The sequence below is a fragment of the Lytechinus variegatus genome, chromosome 11, assembly GCF_018143015.1.
Source record: "Lytechinus variegatus isolate NC3 chromosome 11, Lvar_3.0, whole genome shotgun sequence".
NCBI classification, from domain to species: domain Eukaryota; kingdom Metazoa; phylum Echinodermata; class Echinoidea; order Temnopleuroida; family Toxopneustidae; genus Lytechinus; species Lytechinus variegatus.
The window spans coordinates 25240850-25254213 of record NC_054750.1 but is presented as its reverse complement, the minus strand read 5'-3'; the positions used below and the strand labels follow the sequence as shown (position 1 = coordinate 25254213).

At 35.1% G+C, this 13364-nt stretch overlaps 1 protein-coding gene across 4 annotated transcripts in view; it reads left to right on the top strand.

The window, feature by feature from the left end:
• The window catches only part of LOC121423414, a 155926-nt gene that overhangs the window by 97101 nt on the left and 45461 nt on the right, over window positions 1-13364 (top strand). For all 4 annotated transcript variants that reach the window (XM_041618742.1, XM_041618743.1, XM_041618741.1 and 1 more), the window contains 6 exons: window positions 116-267; window positions 8597-8787; window positions 9384-9479; window positions 11251-11400; window positions 12068-12209; window positions 13142-13297. In XM_041618742.1, the coding sequence (XP_041474676.1) occupies window positions 116-267; window positions 8597-8787; window positions 9384-9479; window positions 11251-11400; window positions 12068-12209; window positions 13142-13297 (887 nt within the window). The remainder of the gene's footprint in view (window positions 1-115; window positions 268-8596; window positions 8788-9383; window positions 9480-11250; window positions 11401-12067; window positions 12210-13141; window positions 13298-13364) is intronic.

The window sequence follows — 13364 nt, the reverse complement described above, 5'->3', positions numbered from 1 at the left end:
TTCCCATATTCTGTTAAGGTGCCTTTAATGGATGCAGATATAGCTCTCGGTTGTGAGCGACATGAACCGCTCAATTCATAACCCTGATGATGGTGTTATATTTTCAATGGTGCAGGTATCGGTGCACCCCCGAACCCGTTCCGAAGTCGGGGAGAGCCGGGGCATGCCTCAACATGGAGTGTCACAATGGTGGAACATGCCTCCCATTCAATGGTGGAGCTCGCTGCAAATGTGCGTACGGGTGGACGGGTCCCTCGTGTGATATGCGTGAGTATGCCGACAAGTAGGGGTGTGCTTGGGGCAATTTTAGGGGAAGTTAATACGGATGATACATGAAAGGTTGGGTTTGATAGAAGAAGAAAGATAGAGAAAATATTAGTGAAGGTCTGACAAAAGTCCATTTAAAAATAAAATACTTGTGAATCTATAAAGGTTTTATTTTGTGACGTCATGTGCGAGAAGCTTCCCCAAACATCCTGTAATATAAATTTCCATTTTTTTCATGGAATATGATGAATACAAATATATTTTCTAGTAGATCGGGTATGAACTGATGTGTCTGATGACATATCCCCGCAAAAATAAAATCACTTTTAAATTTTTGAGAAAATCACATTTTGGGGAATTCATATCACACAACATATGGAGGAGCTGCTTTCTAGTATCTTTGATGTCAAAATCAAAACTTTTAAAATGTATAATTGTTATTCTTTGTTAGATTTCCATCAAACCTTTGCCAATATTTTCCTTTAATTTGTCTGCTTTTATTAAAACCAAGTTATTGTCATGGTCAACTTCCCCTTTAGGGTAAGCGTGTGAAACATAGTTACTCAGTTGAGAGCACCTTTTAGGCCATTTTAATTTTCACATCTAAACACAGATTGAGATCAAGAGTGCGAATCAAACGTCCACAAAAGGAGGTTTTGAATTTGAAATTGACTTTATTTTGCATACTTGTAATTCACATGTGAGTAAAAAAAAAAATACATCAGAAGATTCAACATCATGTACATCACATGTAATAATCAACTGAATACCACAATACATTTAACATTTTCTTTGGTATTCTCTTATCTGGCTTCTTCGGTTCTTTGTGTGAATTATTCTATTTTCCATTTCTCTTACGAAAGGTTTCTTAAATTTGAATCTTTTCTGTCTACGCCATATCTACTTCTATTAAGCAACGTTTTATAGATACATCAAAAGCAACTGTTATTTTCATGTTTTATCGATACTGAATTTTAGTAAATAAAAAGTATTCACATGAATTTTTACATTACAAGTAGGGGAAGGCGGGGTAAGTTGAGCATAGGGGCAAGTTGAGCCACCAGCCCCAGGCCAATAATGAATGAGTCAGACATTGTGGTGGTGCCATGTATTGATGACCCATAGCATAACCCCTAACCCCACCACATTTTTTCCAACTTTGAAACAAAAAGTAGTTTTTCAGAGGGAAAAATATGAATTTCAGCCAAAAAAGTAAAAAAGAGTGTGAAATAGATAAGTGCTTTATAAACACACACGTCTTTCAATATAATAAAGACATGATAACAATATTATTAGTCCAGGTATGGATCTTAATTCTTGTCATAGTCTTTTATATGATGGATGCATAATAAATTTGTGGATACAAAATTATCGCACTAAGTTCGGACTGGGGTAAGTTGAGCCAAACAGCATGGGGCAAGTTGAGCCATGGTAATTCCTATGGTAATGTATCTTAAAAAACAAACAAACCATAAAAATAGATTGAAATGCAGGCTGAAAGGAGCAAATATACATGACTGCTCTTTTCCTTTTACAGGATGTTAGTATTTATAGAGAATTAGCAAGTGAAAAGACTTTAAACAAAAAAGTGACATGCTGGTTGTCCCCCCATACATTTTGTACATAGTTTTTGTGGCTCAACTTACCCCAGAAGGTGGCTCAAACTTACCCCATATATGGGGCAAGTTGAGCCATTTGACATCGGTTTTTTCAAAGGTCACGATGACTTTCAGTGTTGGGGTAGAAAGTTATATATAGGTGGAAAATATTTCAGAAGAATGAAATTTCAAGGCAAGGTACTTATTTCGACAAGATTATTAATCATATCAATTCTAACATGCAAAAAGCAAAAACTGTCACAACTTACCCCGCCTTCCCCTATACATAGCAATCCTCTATTAAACACGTCTAAAAGAACTGTTTGTTCAAATCACATTCAACAAAAGCGTGCACTAAAGCTTCATTAAATTGACAGTGCGGACAATATTTGTCGTCAGCAAGACCCCATTAGAAAGATTTTATCTAGCGGGTAATAATGTATGTTCTATAAAAGTTTAAAATTAAATTCTTGTAAATGAAGTTCACGTGTAAATGTCAAACTTCTTTTAAACACAGAAAACTATTAAATATCAGTCTGTAATATATATTCCTGAAATCGACAACATCCATTCGTAAAATTCCGCTCTCAAACAAATCAAATTGTAAAACTATTGATGTCAAGAAATTCAGAATAATTCATTTTGTTTTCAAGTTGTGTATATGTATGTTAAAAAACTTATTAAACCATACTTTTCGAATACCTTTCTTTAATTTTGCAAATAACATATTATGCTTGCTTTTTTTTGTTTTAAGACGAGCTAGAATTGTATACCAATGTTCTTATTATACCATATTGTTTGTGAACATTCATGTTTTGAACAGAACCAGTTCCACAGGTGGTATCATTCTTTACATAATTTAATGCTTATAATATTTCCAGATAAAATTAGGTAGCTGTGTGCACTTCCATAATCCAATAATATGTGGTCATAGTTACAGTGCAATAGAGACTTCATGCCACCAGTACAGTTATACCAGAAATGATACATACATGTACATATATCCTTCGTAGGACCTTTACTATCTGACAGTCCTTTGAGTCATCTTAACCCGTTGCCAACGGGAGCCGGATATATACGGTTCCCTAAAACTTATTCATGTACGGGAGCCGTATATAGTCGGTTCCCCAAAGGCTATTACTCGCATCCATTTGCAGGCTTTAAAAATACAATTTCATACTATGTTTCTGCCTTTTCTGTGTTATAATTACAATGTCCATTAATTAAACTACACATTCCGGAAAGTCATACGTTTTTACCTTTTGTTTCTATAGTTTATAAAGCATTATAAAACGAGTTATGCTTCGAAGAGAGTCCAATATTGACGTACAGTGGGCATTGCCGCGATGGAAGCTTGATTTCAACGATTTTCAGTTTCGCAGAACCACGTATATACCGTAATCAATAAAAGTGAGGGAAAACAATGGGAGCAGCGAAATGCAACCCAAAACGCACGCATAGCTGCGTGCGTGCGCTGATATGATCAACTATAGATCGAAAACGATCGATACTTTATAAGATTGCTTGTGAGGTTTCAAAAAGTCCGGGGTTCGATCCCGGCCGCGGCACCTATGCCCGTGAGCAAGGCATTTAATCTACAATGCTCTTTTATCCTGCTTTCAAATAAATGAAAATGCTATATGCATTACTGCTATTACTAGGTGTGCACTTCTTTTTTATAAAAAAATGGCGCCGTTGATAAAATATAGGAAGAAGAAAAATCATGGTTTCAGTTTATAACACATCGATTTTTGTTTTCTTCTTTCATTTAGGTGCATTATTTTGCCTCTTGAAAATGGCTGTCATAATATTCAACTTCATGAACTGATCAAGCTAGATCAAACTAGAAGAGAGTACACGACTTTAAGTTGATATCGATTTCTATAATCCTAAACAAAAAGTGTATACAGCTGGCTATTGAGAATACCTCGGATCGTACGTACACTCTATTTTGTTCTAACGATACGGATGTGGTAATTGATGGAGGCATGGCCCCCTTTCCTTTGAAAATCACAAAAGGGCATCCAGCGAAGGTCAATAAAGTTGCCACTTACTAACAATGTAAAAGAGTGACTTGAAAGGGAAGGATGTACGGATGAATTCACACTTTGTCAGTTTGGTTTAACACCAAAGAGTGATAAACGCCGTGACATAGGCATAATCATGCTAATGAAGACTAATATGTGTTATTTACGATGTACAAAGTATATGAAGCATGTTTTATCCATATCAGTAATCTCATATGAATTTTCGAAAAAAAATCTAAGGTTTCCCCAATTGATTTTATTCTGATTGAGTATGTTATCGTGGTTTGGTTTGACCTGCATATAAAAAAATGTGATGCGATAGGAATCCAGAGCATGGAGTAAATATGCATTCCATGGATATATTATTCGAGAAGATAGAGGGACTGAAAAGCAGAATATATTAAAATAAAATATGTATGTTTATGTCTGCAAACAGGCCTATAATGCTTTTCACGGAACAAATGATGTAAGCCGGGTAATGAATAAGTAGAGCGCCTTGATCACAATGTTTAGTGGATATTATATGAATTATTAATCATTATCATCATGCGGCTCGTTTAATTTTTTTAATTGCTTGTTAGAAGGGTGCGAGAAAATCGGCATAAAGCATATTGTGATTCCATATACGTCCATTCAGTTATTTGTTTCATTTTTGGCCGTACTCCATAGAATATAACAGACGTTCAACTTTGATAAAGATAAATATGAGATAAAGCAATCAGTACATGAATTGATTAATAAAGACAATTAATTAATTAATTAGAGATAATATATATCACTTAATATGAGCTGGAATATGATATTTAGGCAGGCGAGAATGGCCTTTCTATGTATCTCTTTTGAAGCACGCTCTTCCTCTTACAGTTCTCTAATTAACTCGTTATATTTGTATTTTCATCGGAGCTCTTATGGATTGTTGGCTACAAGGAAAAAGGAAGTGGAGAAATAAAACATAAGAATTATTTTAATACATCGAAATTCTGTAAAGGTGAATGTACCGAGTGAGAAATTATATACATTTTAGACATTTTAGAATTATACTTTGGCAATGCAGGTTATTATTTTCAGAGTCCTTTTTCATCTTGACGAAATTGGATATTAAAACAAACTGAACGCAGGAAATAATAATTTCCGAACGGAAAGTTCCTAAAATGTTAATCAAATCATATATTGTCCGAAAATTTGACAGTGAGTGTGGCGAAACAAATGGGGGGGGGGGTTAAATGATGGAATATAATTTATATGCACTAGAATAAAAAAGGGTATAAAATATAGTAATGGTGTAACTTGGGTTGCGATTTCATTGCTAACCTCTATTTCTCCCCCCCCCCTTTGCTTGTCAGAAAAAAGTAAAGAAAAAGTAGCGCATTTATAGTCCCCTCCACCAAGAATTCCTTGGTTCACCGCCGATCTCTGACAACTAGATTACCAGCAAAACCGAAAATGTCTTTCTGGTCACACTCATTTTTTTCCATTTTAAATTGTCCAACATATACTTAAGTTATTTTTTCTTGCATTTTCCATGAATTACTAATCATTTGTTGATCATTAAATCCTTTGCACATAAATGTCAAGAAAATAACCACACACGTTCTAAACTAGTGAAATAAACTGAGAATTGAGTAAGTTCACAATAAATAAAACGGTTTGCAGGGACTTATTGTATATTCTTGGATAATGAAAGAAAGGCAGAATGTCTTGTTTTTAATACAATTTTAATTACTAGAATCATTTGATACATAATATTCATTTTTTTACACAAATACATGGCAACGTCTCCGTTGGATTTTGAATTAAGGAAATAATTTGGAGGTTTTTGTTTTTTCAACGTATGAAATCTAGAAATCATTTGAAATTGATTATGGGCCGAATATGCCGGGCACCTATCCTAATGTAGGTTCTATTTTTTAGTATGGGTTGGGCTTGGAGGGCCGGGTTTGGACATATTTCTGTGATGACGAGAATATACTCAGAAGGGAAAAAATAGAGAGAGGGCCGGGGGCACGGAACGGGAGATGAAGAAGAGAGAGAGAGCATAACCCACTTGTCTGCGCAGTGTTGTAGTACATTTTTTTCGATTAAAAGCGCCTCGTATGAAATTGAACCCTCTCCACCCCCCCCCCCTGCGTAAGCTACTGATTGAATAGAAGGGAAAAAAGTAAAGGGAAAATAGAGGAGAGAGAGAATATAAGTAGAGGTTGACTAGAGGTAAGGGGATTAGAGAGAGTAGAGGGGATGGCATTCATGACAATAACAATAATATTTTTCAATCGAATTAAACTATTTTTTTTTATTCTTTACATGTAAAATATTCAAATGTTTACATAATATCGATGATAACAATTATAAACATTACTATCAACACTAACAATGATAATAACAAATAATAAAAGAAAATATAACAATCGGATAATAAAAAAATAATAATAATATTGATAATAATAACAACAATGGTTAAGATTATGAATATAATAATGATAAGACAAAGAAAAAGATAAAATAAAAAAGCAGACGAAACAGAAAAAAAGATGAAGGGAGAAGATAATGGTGATCATGGGGGATGGGGTGGGCTAACTTAAGTAATTGGATGATAAATGATAAATAATCTTCATAATAATTGTCGCATACCACCTTGCAAATTTTAATCGAGAAGATTATGATTTCTTGTTCAGAAATTATTACTTGTATGCATTATAACGATATTTTGAAGATTCATGTTTTGGGGGGCATACTTTTAAAAGGAAATATCATATTCATTTTTTTTCATTTTGCATGAAGAGAAAAACAGAGAGAACAAAATTAAGCAAAATAGGACGACGGGAGTAAAAGAATGAGAATAGGTATAAAGAGAAGATAAGACGACGAAGAAAAAAGGCGAAAAAAGAAGCACAAGCAAATTCATAACAAGAATAAATAGAAGGGAAATAGAAAGAGAAAACTTAGGAGATGGAGGAGGTGTAGGATTACACAATTATCAGTGAAGAAGAAGAAGGAGGAGAAAATGAAAAGGGAGCATTATAAAAAAGGAAGAAAAAAACAAGGAGGATTTCATTTGCAAGAGGAAACAAAGCAAGACTATATCAAGGGAGAAGGGGGGGGGGTCTATAAATAGGAAGTATAAGAACAAAAAGATGAGACAGAGATCGAACAAAAGAAGAAAGGAAATGAGGATGATAAGATAAGAAGAATATCGAAAAAGAAGAATATGAGAAGAAAAGAAATGAGAATAATTTTGATAATAATAAGAAGATCGAAAAAGAAGAAAAGGAAGAAGAAAGGAAGGGAGAATATTATGATAATAAGTAACATTATGAGAATATTATGATAATAGTAATATCGAAAAAGAAGAAGTCCAAGAAGAACTTCAAAACCCACATCACCAACAATACATTCTCAAAGAAGTCACTCTGTACGGACATAATTATAGCACTGGAGCGACAGGTGAGCTCTGAACTCCGTGCAGCCAAAACAGGAAATGAACTACGCATGCGCGAAAACTATCGATCAATTCACTCATCGTGGATCGCACACACGCTTTTGTAATCAACGATCCAGCTCGCACGCACGGAACAATGGAGCTGTTCGAACTTGACATGGCCGGCTGATTAATCTCGTTTGGGGTGTTAGAACCTATTCTACTATGCCGTCGCGAACGGGTTAAGAAAGCTCAGTGTGTATTATGTGATATCAATCATCCTTAACCCACCTTGGCTATTATCTCGTGTGAGTGTGCATCTTTGGACTTTTTCAATATTTGAGTTCCAAATGAAATCTGAAAACGGATTTATTCAGTGTCTTAGTATAGTTTTGTTGGATCATGTCTGCTATCATAAGATGGATTACTTGACTAAATCTTCTTTCACAATTGATGGTGCGACTACTTACAACCGTTGCGAGTGTGTGCAACATACATTATGACTGCAAACGATTGCACAAGCAACTTTGAATGCCCCTTTAATAGAGGAAGTGATTTTAAAGGTCAAGTCCACCTCAGAAAAATGTTGATTTGAATCAATAGAGAAAAATCAGACAAGCACAATGCTGAAAATTTCATCAAAATCGGATGTAAAATAAGAAAGTTATGACATTTCAAAGTTTCGCTTATTTTCAACAAAATAGTTATATGAACGAGCCAGTTCCATCCAAATGAGAGAGTCGATGATGTCACTCACTCACTATTTCTTTTGTTTGTTATTGTTTGAATTATACAATATTTCAATTTTTACGAATTTGACGATTAGGACCTCCTTGCCTGAAGCACAAAATGTTAAAATAATGGAATTCCAGATGTTCAAGGAGGAATGAAACTTTATTTCACATGACAATGATGAGAAAATGACAATATTTCATATTTAATATAATAAAATACAAAAGAAATAGCGAGTGAGTGATGTCATCAACTCTCTCATTTGGATGTAACTGGCTCGTTCATATAACTATTTTGTTGAAAATAAGCGAAACTTTAAAATGCCATAACTTTCTTATTTTACATCCGATTTTGATGAAATTTTCAGTGTCATGCTTGTTGAATTTTTCTCTTTTTATTCAAATCAAGTTTTTTTTGGGGTGGACTTGTCCTTTAACAAAGTTAACCCTTTGCCAGCTTGAACCAGGTAATCCCTGTACAGAGTCTATGTGAATTTCACAATTTAGTAGTCAACAGGTTGATCGTCTTAAAACTGATTTGATTGATTTGAAATGTAGGTGAAGCTGTATGCAACCTAATTGGGGGCTCGTACTTCAAGACGTTTGATGATAAGTTCTACTACTTCCCAGTGAGTTTCACCGACAACCAACAGTGTACATTCACCCTGGTCAGCCACCAGTCATTTGCGGGAGAGCGCTTTGACGTTCTCACACGTAACGGAGAAGTGGTCATCGAGATTGCCTCGGAGGTATACAGTTTGTGCTTTTGTCGGTCAATAAGTTTCTTTTTAGTTGAATTGCGCTGGTCAGGGTATAATTGGTGTGTCAGAGACACATGTACTTCAAAATTCTTCCAAGGTTGTGTGTGAAGATTCTGTGAGAGAGATATGCTGTCTAGGAACTGGAAACTCACCGAAAGTTGTTTTGGTCATTAAATCTCCAGACTTGTCAATGAATCTAATACGTTGCAGTCAACTTTCTTAATCTTTAAAGAAAATCATGAAATTTGGCGCAAAATTTAGTTTTGAGGAAAAAATTGTGCAGACACTTTTTTGGGCATGGGTCGGAAATTGTGTTGCCAAAGTAACAGTAACTGATGACCCATGAAACTCATTGCAGGTCGAACTACTTCCTCAGTTTTTGACCAGTGCTCATGAAATATGGCTCAATCATTGGTCTTGGGGTTAAGACATGCAAGAACCCTTGTTCTATTAAAGTGTGTTGGAAATGGCACTGTCATGGTAGGGGCAAGTGGCGGGGCACCAATCACCTTTAATGATATTTCTTGTTATAAATTATAATTTTTTTTATTTAAATGTATCATCATGTTCTCTGCTACCCTCAGACGATAGAACTTGGTGAGGATGTCAGGATAGATGGTTTTCCTGTAAATGATTTCTCTGGACAGCACTATAGCATATCAGAGAGAGGAAATGGAGAGGTAATTGACCCAATACACTTTTCTTCCTTCCTTCCTTCCTTTCTTTCTTTCTTTCTTTCTTTTTTTCTTTCTTTCTTTCTTTCTTTCCTCCCTCCCTCCCTCCCTCATTCCTTCCTTCTTGTTCAAAACACAATTTTCATTTCAATGGAACTTTTCATTGTACATGTATCCTGCTCAGTGGTGTCAGAATGGCTTTGGAAGGGCAAGCTATACAGTCAGACTGCAGGTCCCAAGAAAGTGGCTTCTTTCATCCAAGTGATAGTCATGACTTGAGTTGTTTTGCATATTTAATGAGTTTGATGCGGACCAAAACACCTCTTTTCATTCGGTCATTGCTGCTCTAATTGTGCATCGAATTTCATGAATTTGGTACCATTGTAAAGAAGAAGAATCATTCTTTCATTCTTTTTTGTTTTGAATACTGTTTTTAATCTGATTTCATGAACAAATAGTTACATAACATTTCAGTTTAAATTTCAAATCACATACATGTACTTTACATTTCATATTTTCACTTTTTCCACTAACTTAATGTAATATAATCATGAATCATATATACATGTATCTTAAAAGAAAATAATGAAATCAGTTATTATAATAAATGCTTGAACACCAACCTTCCCCCTCCCCCCACCCCCCCCCCCCCCCCGCCCCAACACACACACACACAACACACACAACACACCACTGTCCAGAAGATCTGCTCGCACTCATAAATAAATCATGTTATAAATCATGTTTATACATGTAAGTACAAAACAAATTCGATGAACAATTTTGAATATAACAAGCTCACCGGAGAAACATTACATATTTTGAAAGTAAATAAAGACTTACAAACTTAACCTTGTCATAATTTTACTGTTTCCCATTTTTGCAAGTTCCGCCCTCATTTCCCCATTTTAATAGCTATTTTCTTTTCTTGATCCGTATATTCTAAAATAAGTTTTTGTATATCTTCAATGGTTGGTTATACCCCCTCCTTTCTAAATATAAATATATATATTTTACCATAAAGATAATAGTATTACAACTTTTTATTCTATTTGTATTGACTGACAAACCAACAAATATATCCCGCCAATTCAAGTCCTTTATTTCATCTTATTCAAATCGCTGTATCAAAGTTTCCCATATCAGTTTAACCTTTAAGCAAGACAAAAATATATGTGAATATGTTTCCATTTCCCGTTTACAGTACGAACAGAGATTATCTTCAACAAATATAAATCTCAACAAATTAACTTTAGTGTAAATTGCCCCATGCAGTATCTTAAATTGAAATTCCCTCTGTCTCCCAGTTAATAATGTTATTCTTTTTCTAAAAAAACATTCACCAATTTCTTTCTTTGTATAAGTATTATTATAATTATTTTGTCCATCTCTTATCTGTAAATCATACGACTTTTGCAATTCTTTAATAAAATAGTCATATATTTTTCTTGATGGTACCTCCTTAGAGCTACATGTAATTCCCCTCCCGAACAGAAGCAAGTTTATATTATAGTTAATTAAGTCTATCTCACAAAATTGTATCGAACCTAAATCATTCCTCCAATCACTTGGAATTGCATGATATATTTCACCAATTGTAAACAAATGATCACTTCCCATACCAAGGTTCAAAAAGTATGCAACTGGTTTAACATGTCCATTGTCACTGTCCATTGTCAACACACACCCTCCCACACACCCTCCCACACACACACCCACACACACTATGGATATCAATTTAACATGTATCTCTTAAAAACCCTTGTCCTTCCTTTAGTATGTTGTAGAGCTGAACGTTGGGATGTCTATTCACTACAAGAAGGATGGACCTGTTTACATCACAATGAGGGGCACAGTGGATGTGGTTTCTGGCCTTTGCGGGAACAACGACGGCAACGCAGACAACGATTTTACTCTGGATAATGAGGTGAGCAGTATTCCTGATCTTTAAATCTGGGCCCTATCTAACACAGTTACGATTGATATGATCCATCGCAACCTATGGATGGCCAGCAATGTCAACATGTACATGTACTGTATTACTCATGGTTGTTCAAAATATTTTCCAACTATGATGTATATTCATGCATTCATTGTTTTCTTGAAAATTCACTTTGCTTCTCTTTTTTCACAAAGGGCATTGTGCAAATTTCCTAGAGAAAAAATTATGACACTGATGGATTTCCATAGAGTTACGATTGATTTTTTACCTAACTTTATGGACTGAACAATCTGTCGATTTTGTTGAGTTTTCTCACTAGTGTGTATCTGGTGAAATAATTTCTTGAATTTCACGATGTATGACATGGTTTGTAGTTTTACATCTGTTTTGTGTTCTGGGGGCTGTGTTGTAAAGATTTACGATGATGGTATCTTTGTCATGGAAACCTTGATTTTGATTGGCTGTTGGGGGTTGAGCCCGTTGCCATGGTAGTTTCCATAATTGCAGAGATACCATAAATCATAAATCCTTTATCAGACAGGTCCCAGGTTTTCCTTTTTGTGCCATGATCTGTACGTTTCACTATAATTCTTCTCCCGGTAAATGAAAACCAAGGACTTGCACTGCTCCCATCATAATTGTCTTTCTCCAGATACTTGATACGCAAATGTTTGTGCAACGGTACAAAAGGATTTGCGATCCCAACACCTACGAGCCTGTGGACGTACCTTGTGAAGAGACTACTCACATCAGCAATCAGTGTCATTTCACTTTGACTAACATCAGGAGCATATGTAAGTGAAAGGCCCAAATTAACAAAAGTGTGCCATATTGACGCCTGTTTCCATGGTTATCCATGCTATTGTTTAAAGAGGAATCGTCAGAGCTTTATAGAAAGTATTCTGTCATACATTTATTTTATATCACAAATATCCATGTAAGAAATTCCATGTTGAAATAATTTTTACTACATACATGTACATACATGTATACCCGGGGAGTAAAACCCTCATTTTGCATGAAATTGTGAACAAAATTAAAGTAGTCCTATATATTATCAATGTGCCATCCATCCCTTCCTGGAAGGGGGGGGGGGGGATAAAGTTGCCAGTTGGCATTTTATCATAAATATCCATTTATGAGTATCCATTTATATCATTATAAAACAAACCTTAATCGTACTTACTTTCTCAAAATGTGGCTATTTCAACAAAGTAAATTCTGTAGCTTTGTCTTTTTTTAATATTTATCTGAAGCACATAGAGATACATGTAGAAATACATTACAAGAAATTATCAATATATTATTATTAGTCAAATTTTGAGGCCTGCAAAATTTTCTGCTTAATTTGATGTAAATTAATTCACTTTTTCCAATGGCAGAATATGATTTGAATCAAGGAATTCATTTTTCTTAAAGTTTTTGTTTAACTTGCTCACATTTCTTTATTTCGCATCACACTCGGCAAAAAATGATTGTCGGGTGATACCACATGTTTTCCCAAGGATGTTGGATCAAAGGTCATCTCGGGGTCAAAATATTGTATTGAATGTTTTATTGATCAGGAAATCATGCAAGACTCGTGGTTCATGAGCCACCTTGTCTCTACAGATATTTTGTGATAAATCCACTTGAATGTCTGAAGACAGTGATGGACTTACACATGTAGTGACCCATTTCTTTCTTTCTTCTATATCTCCCCCTCACTTCTTTAAATTTTCCATAGTTGATATCTGCCCGGTTGCTCCTGAGGTCTACCTTGAGTCCTGCATGCGTCACATGTGTCACTCCCAGAGTCAGTGTGACTCCATTCATGACTATGTGACAAGGTGTAAAGCTCAGAATGTCAACATAGAAGGCTGGAGGACCCTATCAGACTGTGGTGAGTGTTCTTGACTGAGATTTATACATGTACGTTGGGTGATTACAAGTCCAGTATTGGTGTTGGA